This window comes from Buteo buteo, chromosome 13 (assembly GCF_964188355.1).
Source record: "Buteo buteo chromosome 13, bButBut1.hap1.1, whole genome shotgun sequence".
Lineage (NCBI taxonomy): Eukaryota > Metazoa > Chordata > Aves > Accipitriformes > Accipitridae > Buteo > Buteo buteo.
The window spans coordinates 35,524,267-35,537,628 of NC_134183.1; the positions used below are offsets into that span (position 1 = coordinate 35,524,267).

General features: G+C 42.7%; 1 protein-coding gene across 1 annotated transcript; it reads right to left on the reverse strand.

Moving 5' to 3' along the window:
- Nucleotides 1-682: 682 nt before the first annotated feature.
- On the reverse strand, nucleotides 683-8,615 carry CHRNA3 (cholinergic receptor nicotinic alpha 3 subunit). The gene is made up of 6 exons (XM_075045577.1): nucleotides 8,434-8,615; nucleotides 6,266-6,405; nucleotides 6,143-6,187; nucleotides 4,636-4,745; nucleotides 2,381-3,392; nucleotides 683-872 (listed from the first exon to the last, which is right to left on the reverse strand). Exons 1-6 carry the CDS (start codon nucleotides 8,486-8,488, stop codon nucleotides 744-746), a joined length of 1,491 nt encoding a protein of 496 aa, XP_074901678.1. The 5' UTR covers nucleotides 8,489-8,615; the 3' UTR covers nucleotides 683-743.
- Nucleotides 8,616-13,362: the final 4,747 nt, after the last annotated feature.

The following is a 13,362-nucleotide window of genomic DNA, read 5'->3' on the forward strand; positions in this document are numbered from 1 at the left end:
TGTGCATTTTACTTGTACACAGTCCTAAACATTATTAGGTTGGAATAGCTTGTTTTTTCTGACAGTCTTCTCATACATTGAAATACAGGGATGCACAGACTTTACATTATGGCTGCTTTATTACCATCATCTATTATTTACCTATTTGTTTTCCTTTTGTAATAAACCTGCCCGTGGTCCTTTCCTCCCACTGTTTGAGTCAGTTTATACACCAGGTGGCAATGTCTGCATTGTAGCAATTTGGTATGTATGCTTCTTAAACCATTTCGTCCTCATAAGGGCATTCGTTGAACTCAGTATGAACTTATTCCCAGAAGATCCTGTCATGGTCTGAAGAGACTTGAGACTTGGCACTAGACTTGTGGAGACAAATCTAGTAGCCCAAAGTATTTAACCTGTCTTGACTTTCTAAATATTCATGTAATTTTCAGGTTTTTTATCAACCCCTTCTTAAACCATTCCTATAAAGTTTAATGTACTACCTACATCTTTTCTAGTTATTGCAGAAAGTAGCTGTCAAGCATAGCTCATATTACTTTGAGATTAGCTGTCGTAAAGATTAAAAATCTTTTTTTTTTTCCCACATTTTTTACATTTTTAATAAAGCCTTGTTGCTCAAGCAAAGTTGAGGCCAAGAGAGATCCTTATTCTACTACACATAGAAGAGACACCAGGTGCTGGGGTGGGGGTGCAGAGTTGGTTAGCAAAAGTTTTATTTGATTTCACAACATACTACTTAATATTTACATTTCATCTCCAGCCATCAAAGGTTGTAAAAACAATCCTGCTGTTCCTAGAATACATACCAGGATGAAAACCCATAGAAAAATACGATCGATTACCATGGCAACGTATTTCCAGTCGTCCTGAATCTGAAAAATAAATTGAATAGCAAGTAGGGATGTTTATTAGATCAATAACTTGCCTTAGCAATTAGTACTATTTTATATAGGAAGCACAGTTTTTTTCCATATGTAGATGTCTTTTTCATGTATGCACAACTTGCATATCTCTGTTTTAATTGACAAATAAATTCATCTTGAAGAAGCTTTATTTGAATATGCTGTTTGTGGCAAAGCCAAAAGCTGCTACTTCAAACACAAAAAGTTTTTCACCAAGCCATTGGACTTCATGAGATACAGATTCTCTTCTGTAGGTCAAAAATGAAAGTGAAAAGCTTTACATTCTTAGGTGATCAGCTTTGTCCAGAAAGCTTTACTGAAACAGACTGCTCCTACTGGTCTTTAGGCAGTATGTAAAAAGGCAAAGGTTAACTGGTGTATAATTATTTGATATGTTTCTTATCTAGTACTGAAATTTGACTGTTCTCATGCATGATGTAAAATACATCTCCTTACCTTCCACGTAGAGAGGGAACCAACTTTCCAAAACCCAGATTTTTCTAACTTTTTTTTTTTTTTACAGCGGGCATTATAACAAGAGTGACACTAAAGTATTATCTATGTTATATATTAATAGTAACTACATTAGGTGATCATTTTAGTTACTCTTGAGATTACAATTTAAATTTTTACTTCATTTTTCTTCAGGAAAGCTAATAAATGAATAATGTATTTGTTGTTGTTGAAATTTTGCGCTTTTTAGCTTAGAACTTGTTTGTTAAGGCAGACTTAAAAAAAGCAGAACCACCCCATATTTTCTGTACCAACTAATTCTAAATGAAGTTCTGATTTCAGCATTAAAAAAATAACTTAATTCTAACTTTAACTGCCATACTGCAGAGGATTTAAATTCAGTGATGATTGTGGTGGTGTGGCTACTGCTCTTAGTATGTTTGAGGAACGTGATAAAAAGAAAACCTTAATTTTTTTTTCTTTTTATTGCATCAAGATGCAGTTTTATGACAGATGATGGTGCCCATCTTGCAGCAGTTGTCTCATTTAGCTACAGCACTTTACAGCAGCAGCAGAATAAGCAACATCATCACTGTGAAGGACATTCATTCTTATGTTCTTTGTTATTGACAGTAAGCTGCAGGAGGGAGAATGTAACTTCCTAAAGGCCACAGAGTCAGCAAATTCCACTATTCAGATTATAACGTGGAAAATCCTCACTCCTAATCTTGTAGGACGGATACTTGAATATGTTTCCCTAGCAGTGGTTACCTTAATGTGCTTCACTCAGTATATATGTTGTCAATAAAGAGAATGTTGTGCAACAGAGCTGCTCCCCAAAATTATCTACATTCAAAATTGCACATACTTGTAATACGGCTTGGGTAATTTACTTGTATAAAATAATGGTCTGTGTTGTCCTTTTTTTCTTTTTCTTTCTTTTTTTTTTAGATCTCTTTTTCTCACAAAACATGCTAATGGCAAATGGTATCTGCAGTTTGAGTAATAGTAAAATATGTTCTTACCTCTTTTGCTTCATTCTGCATTTTCATATTTTCTGCAATGTATTTAACACTTTCAATAGCATCTCTCATTTCTGGTGACAGAACTGAAAGTGAAAACAGAGGATCTACAGACTCAGAGCTTGAACTTCTTGTGAGATTGCCGCTGAAATCCGAGAACTTCATTCGTTGATACTGACAACAGCTGCATGCCATATCTTGACATACAAAGCCATCTTTGCAGCATTTGGTTTCAGAACTGTTGAAGCAATTTAAGTTTGAAAACTCAGAAGTGAAAAATGGTTTTGGCTTCTGATTATTCTCTTCATCACTGACAGGCCTTGTCATAAACATGATCCTGGGAAGTAAGTTCAAGAAAATAGTTCTCACCCACACAGGCATTGTGTGTGTCTTGGGTGTTCTGTAGTGCACATTAAGTACAAATACTGTAATGACAATAGATAGAGTTACAAATATCATGGTGAAAAGGAGGTATTCCCCAATAAGTGGAATTACCAGGGAAGTAGAAGGTATGGTTTCTGTGATAACAAGAAGGAACACTGTTAAAGATAGAAGGACCGATATGCAGAGTGTCACCTTCTCACCACAGTCTGAAGGCAAATAGAAAACTAATACAGTCAGAAAAGAAATCAGCAGACATGGAATAATCATATTGATAGTGTAAAATAAAGGTAAACGCCTAATGTAAAGAGAATATGTGATGTCTGGATATATCTCTTCACAGCAGTTGTATTTGATGTCATGTTTATACCCAGGAGCTTTAATAATAGCCCATTCTCCGCTCTCCCAGTAATCTTTCAGGTTCATTGTAGAGCCAATTAAAACTAAGTCAATTTTGGCTTTATCGTAAGACCAGGAACCAAACTTCATGGTGCAGTTCTGATAGTCAAATGGGAAGTAGGTTACATCTATTTTACATGAGCTTTTAAATATAGCCGGAGGTATCCAGGTCACCTCACCCGTGTATTTTAATAGGGCCTTTGTCTTGTCATCAACCTGGAAGTCCCCAACTGCACTGTAAAGCAAATAAAAATAACAAAAATTAGAAGGCAACTACTCCAGGTAGTTTCATACATTCAGATCATATACATTAACACTTCAATCTGTTTGGGAAAGTCAGCAATTACATGTTGATGTGGAGCTGAATTGCATGTGCAGGACTGAGTCAGCGGCTGTCATAAATTTGCATAGTTAAATTGAAATAAACAGCCATATAAATTTACCATGGAGGATTTGAAAGGAAATATTCTCCCTTATAATAACGTGGCTCAGTGCCATCAATATTCAAAACAGCAAATAGGAGATTGCAAATGGCAGTCAGACTAGATGATTGTTGCAGGTCTTTTCCAACTGAACTATTTTGTTCTATTCTATTCTAGATCAAGCACATCAGAACCCACAGGCTGATAAGAGGATACCTGCAGTCTTGGTATTTCCACCTCTTCTGTGGACAGTGCAGATATTAACTATGAAAGAGGGATTAGGGTTGAGGTGCATCTTTGCATAAGGAGTGTAATTGGTGAGGGATTTTTTTAAGTCCCATGTTACTATCCTGATCACACAGATCTTACATGATCTGTGTGACAATTTCAGTTGTTTATATGAAAAAGTAAAACTAAAAGGTAATTTAAAGTTTTAAGGCCACAGTTAGAAAAGAAGTTAGAAAAGAAAAACATCGCTGTTGTTCCATAGACCTAAGTTTTGCATCTCAGTGAAGTCCCTTTCACTGAGAACTGCTTCCCTACATAGCAGAGGGATCCATTTAATTATGGTTTGGCTCCTCACAGTCTCAGAAACTGACATACAAAGTAAACTTCACCTGTGGCTTTTATATGCCAACACTATTATTATAAAGGTGTCAAATTGTGAGTTAAACTGCTAAAAAGCTAGAATTTCAGGTTTTTTACAGTTAAAGGTCTGACTGACAGACAGGAACTCTCCAGTCTAAGGGAACTTCTTGCCACCTCCCTTGTAGACAGTGAAAAAAGAATAGTAAAAGTGGGGGCTTGTGAAGGGGAAAAGCAAAGTTCATGTTGGCCTGCCCACTTGCAGCTCCTGGTTAGGAGCTGGCTCCTGCCCAGTGATGGTGATGTAGATGGCACGAAGGTGAGTACAGCACTAGGGAGATGTGGGACACGGGTGTGTTGAAAAGCAGGGGTTTTCAGTTAATTCAGTGAACATGCTGCTGATTTTTTTAAAACTAGTAACATCACCCCCCTTCTTCATGAATTAAGAAGATAAATATGTAAGAGTCTTACTTGTTATATAAAACAATATCTGGCTTCCAGATCTGGCCAGATGGTACTCTGATGAATTCAGCACCTCCATAGTCCGCTGGATTCCACTGAAGCTTGTAATCATTCCAGATCTAATTATAGAAGAAATGAGTCTGTTAGATTTGTGAAGAAATTGAAATTCAATGGACTAGACTCAAACGAAGCACTGTCATACCACTTCTAGGGTTGTTTTATTTTGGATACTACAATGATTAGATGTTTCTTTAACAAGCATGCACGTCTGGTGTTTATTCACATGGAGATAGTTGGCAGGCCTATTGGTCTAGGTATGATGTAGATGTGTGTGGCTCCATGTTCTAGGAATGTCTACTCAGTAGCTGAAACAAGGTGAAAGAAGGAATAAGGCACTCTCTTGCCAGAGAGTGTAGGACTTTAATAATAACTTAGGTCTCAAAAAGCCAGGCGTCTGTGAGATGGTGAAAACAAATTCATAGGCAGCTCTGGTGCTAGGTGTGAGCATTGCATAAAGGACCCTGGGTAGGTGGGTTAGAAAGGGCTGCAGGGTGTCAGTACTCAATTAAGTAACAGCCTTGTTCATTAGGGCTTGTTAAACCCCAGTTTAACAAAGTTGAATGTTAAGCTGAAGCTGGCAATTAAGCTGGTAATTAAGCTGACTGCAACAGCGAGTAATTGCATTTTTAACCCATAACGACTTTTTAAAGTGAAGTCAACGTTTTTGGTTTGTGCGGGACCTCCTCGCTGAGCTGCTTCCTCTGCGTCGGCATCTGCCAAGACAGCGTGTTTAGGAGTCTTCAGAGCAAAAATACAGTATTCAGCAACTTACCAAGTGTAGGAGGGTTAGGGCTGCAGCTGACGACTCCCAACCTGAGTTTTAACAGCAGCGCCCCGAGCCAGGCCTGTATTTAAATGCTGCAGCACCCAGACTCGGTGAGGCAGAAAGGTGGAGGGCGTCGGTGGCGACGATGACGGTGTTTGTGGCTGGTCCCTTAACGAGGTGGGAGGTGCTGCTTCTCAGGCGGACGGCCGGGGCCGGGCCCTAGCCCTGCCCGGGCTAGGTGGCGCGGAGGGCCGGGCAGCCCTCCTCCCGTCCCGTCCCCTCCGGCCGGGGGGTGCCCGAGCGGGGCGGCAGGAGGCGTCCCTCAGCGCTCTGCAGCCGCGGGCCGCTGGGGGGCAGCAGCGCGGCGGCGTTGCCGCCGGAGAGCGGCACCCGGGCGATCGCTGAGGGGGGTGGCCGTTGCTGGCGCCCCGGGCGCCGCCAGGGGCTTCGCCCGTGCCCATGATGCCTTCCTAGGCTGCGGCTTTGCCCCGAGGGAGGGGGGGCCTGGCCCTGTCTTGGTGAGCGCGGTGCTCCCGGGAGCCCGCAGGCGCCTCGCTGAGGGGACGGCTGTTCCCGCCCCCGGCGCGGCCCGGGAGGGCCGGGGTCTTCCCCGCCCGCACTGGGGAGAATCTCCCGCGCTTGGGAGGAGGCGAGTTGGTGCCGTCTGGGCTGTCAGGGAGCTTTACTTACGTGCTTCAGCCACAAGTTGGTTTCCATTATCTGGTTGACTTCATCCTGGAAAACAGAGGTGTGTCGGGCGAAGGGCCGGCCCCCCCCGTCGCCCGTGGGCGGCCCGGCGGGGCGGGTACTCACCACCTTCACCAGCTGGGACATGGACACCTCGAACTGGATGATGACGGGGTCCGAGACGTTCTTGACGGGACGGACGAACTGGTTGTAGCTCTCGAAGAGGGCCGCGTAGAGCCGGTGCTCAGCCTCGGAGCTGCCACCGCCTGCGGAGGGCGCGGCGGAGTGAGCGGCCGCGGGGGCAGGCGCAGCCTCCGAGGCAGCAGCCCCACGCGTGTGGAGGCTCGATGCCGCTTTTGATACCTGTCTTGATGGGCATTAACTGCTTAGCATCCGTGTGATGTGTGGGGAAAGGCCAAGCCTTGCCTAAGCGGGTAGTAGTGTGTCACGACTGGCCTTCGCTTAGGCTGGCAGAAGAAAAGCAATGAAAGGCAATGCTATGACAGAGTTTTTCTCACATCTCTGCAAATGGGTTCAAAAAATAGTTTTGGGGAGTTACTGAAGGACTGGAGGTACAAAAGCACTTTCCCCTCACAGGCCTAGTCCCCTAGACCTGCCGAAGCTGCGGGGGTGTGGAGCAGAAGGAGGGAAAAGTGTAACCCGACAGACCAGGCCGCTTGTAAGCTGTCAGAGGGTTCTGCAATAGGAAGATTCCCAGGAAATGAGAACTCTGCTTTCTAGCCTGAGTCATGATTGCATGATTATAGTGATGATAACAGCCTGCTTGTTAAAATACGGGAAAAAGAAATAAAAATTGATTACCACTATATTCAAAGACTTTTCAGCACATTCAAAGAAATGTACTAATTACTCGTTTATTATTCTAAGTAATTTTTATTTAGTATATATTCCAACTGTCCGTTTTGCCACTGATAACTGCTGTTCATGGTGCCCTGTGGCCAACAGAAAAGCTGCAAACTGAAATACTTAAACAACAAGGTCTTTCAGCTGTTTTGGTATGAAGTGTGAGAGCCTGTATTTCACACTACCTTTTTACTTTCAGAGCTAGCTAGGCAATAACCATCCTGACAGCTGCACACTACTTAAAGGCCAACGACATTTTATTTTTAGAGGACTTTCTCTTAAACTCTCTTCTGGACGACACATCCTCAAGCATTCTAACTGAAAAACAAAAGAAAGCCTGTTTTGTCATTTATGGATGACACTATGAGAATTTGGCAAAGCCACAGAACTAAAGTCTGTTGAACATACTCTACAGTTCCTTTGAAACACAAATATGAATCTACAGATATTTGCAAGGACATGTTTGGTTTTTTGCCAGACAGTTGTTTTTCAGTAGAGAAAGAGATGGGAGGCAGAAGTATCTGCAGGTGACTGATCTGTAGTGTTTCACAAAGAATGTGTTACTTTCTGATCTTTGTAAGAGCTCCCCTCTCCTTAAGACAAGACGGTCCCCTCCCCCTTATGTGAAACTGTATTCAACTAAAAGCTTTTTTGTTTTCCCTTTCTTTTTCCTCCCCCCCCCGTTCACTTGGAGAGCAATTTTATTTTCAGATTAGTAAAATCATTCAAGCCAGCTTGCTAATGAAAAAATTAGTTTTAAACATTAAACATTTCTTTCACACTTTTTTAACTGCTAGCCTTGCCCTTATTATTTATTGATATCTCATATTGCTCAGATCAAGACTTCCTGGAATAAATACTCCCAAATCTTTTAGGTAAATAGTTTTAAAGCTAGATTTTAATGACTCTCTATTATAGTCAATCCTAAATTGCCAGCCTTTTTACATGTCACCAGCACTCTAATTAAATCTAGCATCCACCGTATCTAGAGAAGTGCATTATTTTTTTTTTTATTGAAATGTTTTGGTGCTTTCCATATCTGCAGAGAGAAGGTGCACTGTTTGCAGCACATATTTAAAGATGTTTAATATTATCACTTTCTTGTGGTCTTCTCTACAATATGTAAAACCACACCTTTAGATGTAAGGTGCTTTTTCTTCTTAATGTTAAAATGGCTTTGTGTGTCCTGTTTGGCATCTTGAATCAGGACTACTTAACTACTTTACAAGGAGAAATTTAAAAAAAAAAAACTAACCCAACAACAACCTATGTAACAAAAAGAGCTGTACTAGGATTTTGTACATTTATCCATTAGCTTGGAGTGAGCTTCAGCACTTCTTAGAAATAATTTGCACCAAAGCCATCTCCTGTTCACCTTTTCAACACCCCTGCTTCATCAACAAAGAATAAACAAATTAAGGATCACTCACCTTGACAGAGAAAGCAAACAGCAGCAGTTAAAAGGAGAGTGTGCATGCTCTCCATGGTGTTATGAATTACTGCCTGTCGACAGAGGCTGTTGATGATGAGCTTAGCTGCCAGGATTGTATGAGCATAGGAAGTACAGAAAGCTCCGCTCCTCTGATGCGTGAAACGCCTGGAAGCAGCAGACGGCAGGACCCTGAACACAGTTCTGCGCAGTGAGCTCCCATGAGGTTTGCTGTGCTGCCCCCTTTCTAGTTACCCAGGCTGTCAGAGCATTGGAAACAGCAAATAAATTGCAGGCAAAACAGATGTTATTGTAGGCAAAGAGCAGTCTTCTGGCAAGGATAACGGGCAAGAGTCCTTGAAGTGGTGCATAAACGAACCTGGTAAACTGACAATGCTAAAGATTTTTCTAGTCAGCTGCTGTACAGGATTCTTCTCTATTGGAAGCTCATGCCAATCTACTAGAAGTTTAATTAATAAAAATCTTATAATTGAATTGTGCTGAAATGGATATTGACATTAGGGATGCCTGATTTAGCAGTGAACTGAGATCATGGGACCTGAATTTCCAATTATGCTGTTAATGTTGAGGTTTTTTTCCTGCCTGTCTCTCATCTTGCAAGTGCATGTGCTAGGTGCTTGACTGTATAAAAAGGATGTGCTGTTCCCAGGAGAAATTAAAGGCATGTACAACTGTTGACAGGATCTAAGCCCAGAGTGATATACATAGCAGCTGGGATCTGGCAAAAGCCGGGGGTACGAGTTGGAGATCAAACTTGACCAAATGGTCTTTGGACCTTTCCTGCTTCCATGGATTAGAAAGGTGAAATTTGGGAAGGGAAATAAGAGCATAGGATCCCAGCCTGATCCCATGAAACCTTATTGTTCAAGGGGAAGGAGATGTAGGAGAATGGGGAGTTGTGTTTGAAGTTCAATCATAAAATCATGATTTGCAAAGTGGCTCATTCCCTAGGTGCCCATCAGCTTCCTTGTTAACTTATATGTCACTTTTTGTGCCCCCCTTGAACAACCAGGTGATGCAAGGCTCATGCATGCAGTGGTTGTTGCACACATCTGGGCAGTCTTTGTGGAGAGAGGAGGGGGAGAGAGAAAAATGTGGGATTCCACCCTCATTTTTGGAAATGACAAGAGAGAAGCCCTGTGGGACAGGAGGCTGCACCCAGTAGGTGCTTAACTCCCTGCTGCTAGGGAAGGATAAACGATGAGCCCATTTGGCACTGTGTTAAGAGATAGCACTGGGAGAAAGAACACCAGACTGGGTGCAGTTCAGCTGGTCTTGGCACAGAGCTTGTTTATCCTGTTTGCCCTATCTCTCAGAGCATCATTCACTCCATCCCCAGACACATGCTCTTATGATAATTTCTGTAATTCCATTAGCATGGAGGAAGTAGGCTTTACTGTCCATTTGATTTTATTTCTTTTTTTCCAGAGAACTTGGCTGCTTGGTCTTTTAGCTTAACCCTTTGTGGACACATTTTTTTGCCTTTCCAGGGCATTGAGACTAGATGTTTTCCCTTTCTGCCTTCTTAGCTTCCATGTATAAGCAGCATTATAACTGAGATTTTTGTTTGTTTCTTTTTAGTCACAACTAGAAATCAGCTAAAGCTTTGAAGATCAGATTATAACCCATCTTCCCCAAAAGTCAGTGCTTAAACATGAATGATTTGGAAACATCTGATCTGCAGAGGCAGCAGAGCGCCATTGCATCAAGAGATACTGGTATTTTAGCTTAATTTGCCTAGTTACTGAAATTTTAATTGGTGTTTGTATGCACAGATATTTTGTTTCTGACATCACATGCTGGAGCTCCTGGTGAAATCAGGTTGGGTTTATGGTAGGATTATTTTTATGGCTAGGGAGAGTGACGTGATAAGGACACATCATCATGAGTGCATTGCAGAACTACATGGAAGAAGAATTTGTATGGGTAGGGGGAAACTGATCTACCCAAGAAGATCTACAATAACAAACTACATAGCCTTTGTTTTTTAATAAACATGCCACTTTTAAAGGTGTTTTACTTTGTTAAGATTTGTTAAGATCAAATCTTAATCAACTCAGGTGATGAGGAAAAGAATATTTTCCCACCTTTGTCTGGGGTATTGATGGTCCCTCTATAAAAAGCCATCACTGCTGGTCTTTCTAGTTTGCCGTGACTGCAGGGCTGCAGCAACAGTCCCACATAAACTCACCTGGACACGGATGGTACATGCGTGTTGTGGTGTTGGCACGTCTACGTGTTCTGACAGAAGACAGGATTGGTCAGGGTTAAAGAGTTCTGTAGTAGTAGGGAATGGGGAGGGAGCCAACAGAGGCTTTTCTTTACTAGTAGGGAATCAGAGGCTGGTTGCACACTGCCACTGAAAAACAGTTTTAGTGAAAAATACATTTTGAATGACCACTTTTTTCCCTTTTTAAATGAAAAGCATTACTGTAAAACCCCTGAAAAGTGGAAACGTTGAAGTTTGTTTGATGAACTGGGACCTTGCCATATTCATATTAGCCTGCAAGATGACATTTTTAATGTTTCCTTTTCTCCAGAAATTTTTTGGTTTTGAAATTTTGCCAAAAAATCAAAGCAGAAACCCCTACATTTCTTTGACAGTTTAAACTGGGAACAGTTCTATGTATTACATAGGTGGAGTTGCTGAGAGTTAAGCAAAAATAGCATTTCCCATTTTGAAAGCAGTTTTAGGAGTTCAGATTTTTCAAAATTTGGGGGCTTTGGGTGAAATTTTCCATTCTGAAGTTTGCTATGGATTGAATTATTTCTGGAAACTCTAAAAAAATACAGTGGTGGTTTCCAAGAACATAACTAGGGAAGAGTATATTGCTTCACTCGTGATTAAAAAAGGAATAAGGTGGCCACAGTGTATGGAAAGCACCAGAGCCCACCATTTCCTGGATGAGGAGCTCTAGTTCTGCAGGGATCTCCCTGAGGCCAGTGATGTACCTTCTGAAAGCTTTTTCTGGGTTTGTCAAGTCTGAGGCCTCCATCTGCCTGTGCTCTGTGTTAGCTGCTAGCTGAGCTGCCAAATCCTTTCTAAAACTTTTTTCTATGCTGTGGATAATTCAGCTGAAGGCTGCAGTTATGGAGCCAAGCGTTATTAGTCATTACTGCTCATAAAGATAAGGCCAACTATGAGATGGGAGTACTGGAGGCCTCATTTCAGTTGCATTCAGGCAGCGAGGGGGAGGATAAGAAGGGACCAGGGGAGAGGAATAATGATTGGTAGGAGGGTGAGAGCGGGACAGAGCCAGAAGTGCTGTTGGTACTGGGTGAAAAGAGCACAGAGAGAGAGGTCTCTGCTCTGCACAGGTCCAGTGTTAGTCAGGTGGACTGCAGGGTCCGCAGCTGACTTGCTGCATGCTTGATTGCTTGGCTGGGTGAGTCCCACTCCCTTCTGCCCTGCAGGAGTGTGTTGTAGCTCACAAGAGCATTGTGCTGAGGTCGGTGCTGCCTCTTTCAGATTCACTGTTAAGGGTTACTGTGGGATTTAAAGGGGCTTCACTGTTACACTGTGCAGTGCTGGCAGCTGCTCTGGCTTCCCTCTGGCTTCTCTGTAAGCAGCAAAAGCTGCTTAGCAGCTGGGGCAATGAGTGCACATGTGCTAGTGATGTTCTGTGCCATGTCAGCTCCTGGCATATAACCTAACATAGAGGAGCATCTCCCTGTGTGGTGAAGGCACCCCTCTGCTCCTGAGGTGTGGCCTGTGCCCCATCTCATCTCATCTCACAGCTGTTGTTTCAGTTGTCTGCAGAGAAATAGCTCTGCTCTCTAGGTTTGAGAAGGAGACGACATTTGAGGCAGGGAAAGCAGGTTTGACCCATTTAAACTTTACACCACCTACCAGTCACCATGGGAATGTCTAGAACGGTTAATGTTTGGGGACCAGAGCATTGCCACCCTCTGGGAGAGAAGAATGTGGCACACCTGCATTACTAGGGCTGTCCTACTGTCATCCTCCACTTTCTTGCCTTGTCTTCAGTGATGGACACGGTTACAGTGCATAAGGGAAGGGGAATGGAAGGGAGGATGACAGCGTTACAACCATTTCTTCTTCTAGCATAGGACCTAAGGGAGATGCTGCTGCTGCTCACATAGCCTCACCCACATCACTTGTGATACTTTTTCATTGTATCTTTCCTAGGCTGTCATGCACTAGGCCATGCTGCAGTGCTCAGGCCCATGGGAAGCCCGTGGCTTCCAGCGTGCAGGAGTGGGTGTGTGGGATGGAGGTGTGTGTGGCAGCAGTGCAGGGCAGTTCAGTGCATGGGCAGGAAGGAATTGAACACAGCAATTGGCAAAGGTCCCAGAGTTGCTCTGAACACTTGGGAAGGTTGGTGTGTCTGTTTTGGCATGTCTAAATCTATGTTGTTATCTTAGCTGCCTGGGAATGGTGATCTAGGTAGAGATGTAGCTCAGTTTTGATGACAGCGAATAGAGCTGGAGCTGTCTTCAACTGTGGCTGGTTCAAGAACACAGGTTTAGGTGTCAGCTAATCCTCCACTGGGACAGGTGACCGTCACATCCCCTTCACAAGTAGTAGTGGATTTTGCCACTTTGTTCACCAGTCATTAGTTGTATCTGTCAATGGTGGTGAAATTGTTATGCGTTCTGATCACACCCCAAGGAAAAGCTGAGATTGGTTGAGCTTGAAAAATGTCTTCTCCTTTTGTAGGTTACAAGCTACCTGGAACAAAGTGTGGTGGGATTGTCCTGTGATGGGAGTCTAGGGCCTTGATCTGTCCTTTGCCAAAGACTTTAAGACTGTATGTGCGTTATGTGCTTTCCTAGCTAATTTGTTGAGGATTATACTTAAATCTGCTTAAAATCTCCCCAGCAAAACATGTGTGTCTGTCTGTATTCAGATGACTTCTCATTCTAGCTGCCTTTCACAATTGCCTGC

Excerpts from the sequence above, each read along its gene's own strand:
- CHRNA3 (XM_075045577.1), bottom strand. The coding sequence starts at position 8,488 with ATGGAGAGCATGCACACTCTCCTTTTAACTGCTGCTGTTTGCTTTCTC. Across the intron at positions 4,746-6,142 it reads CCAACTTGTGGCTGAAGCAC|ATCTGGAATGATTACAAGCT; the intron begins GTAAGTAAAGCT and ends TTCTATAATTAG. Across the intron at positions 3,393-4,635 it reads GATATTGTTTTATATAACAA|TGCAGTTGGGGACTTCCAGG; the intron begins GTAAGACTCTTA and ends TTTGCTTTACAG.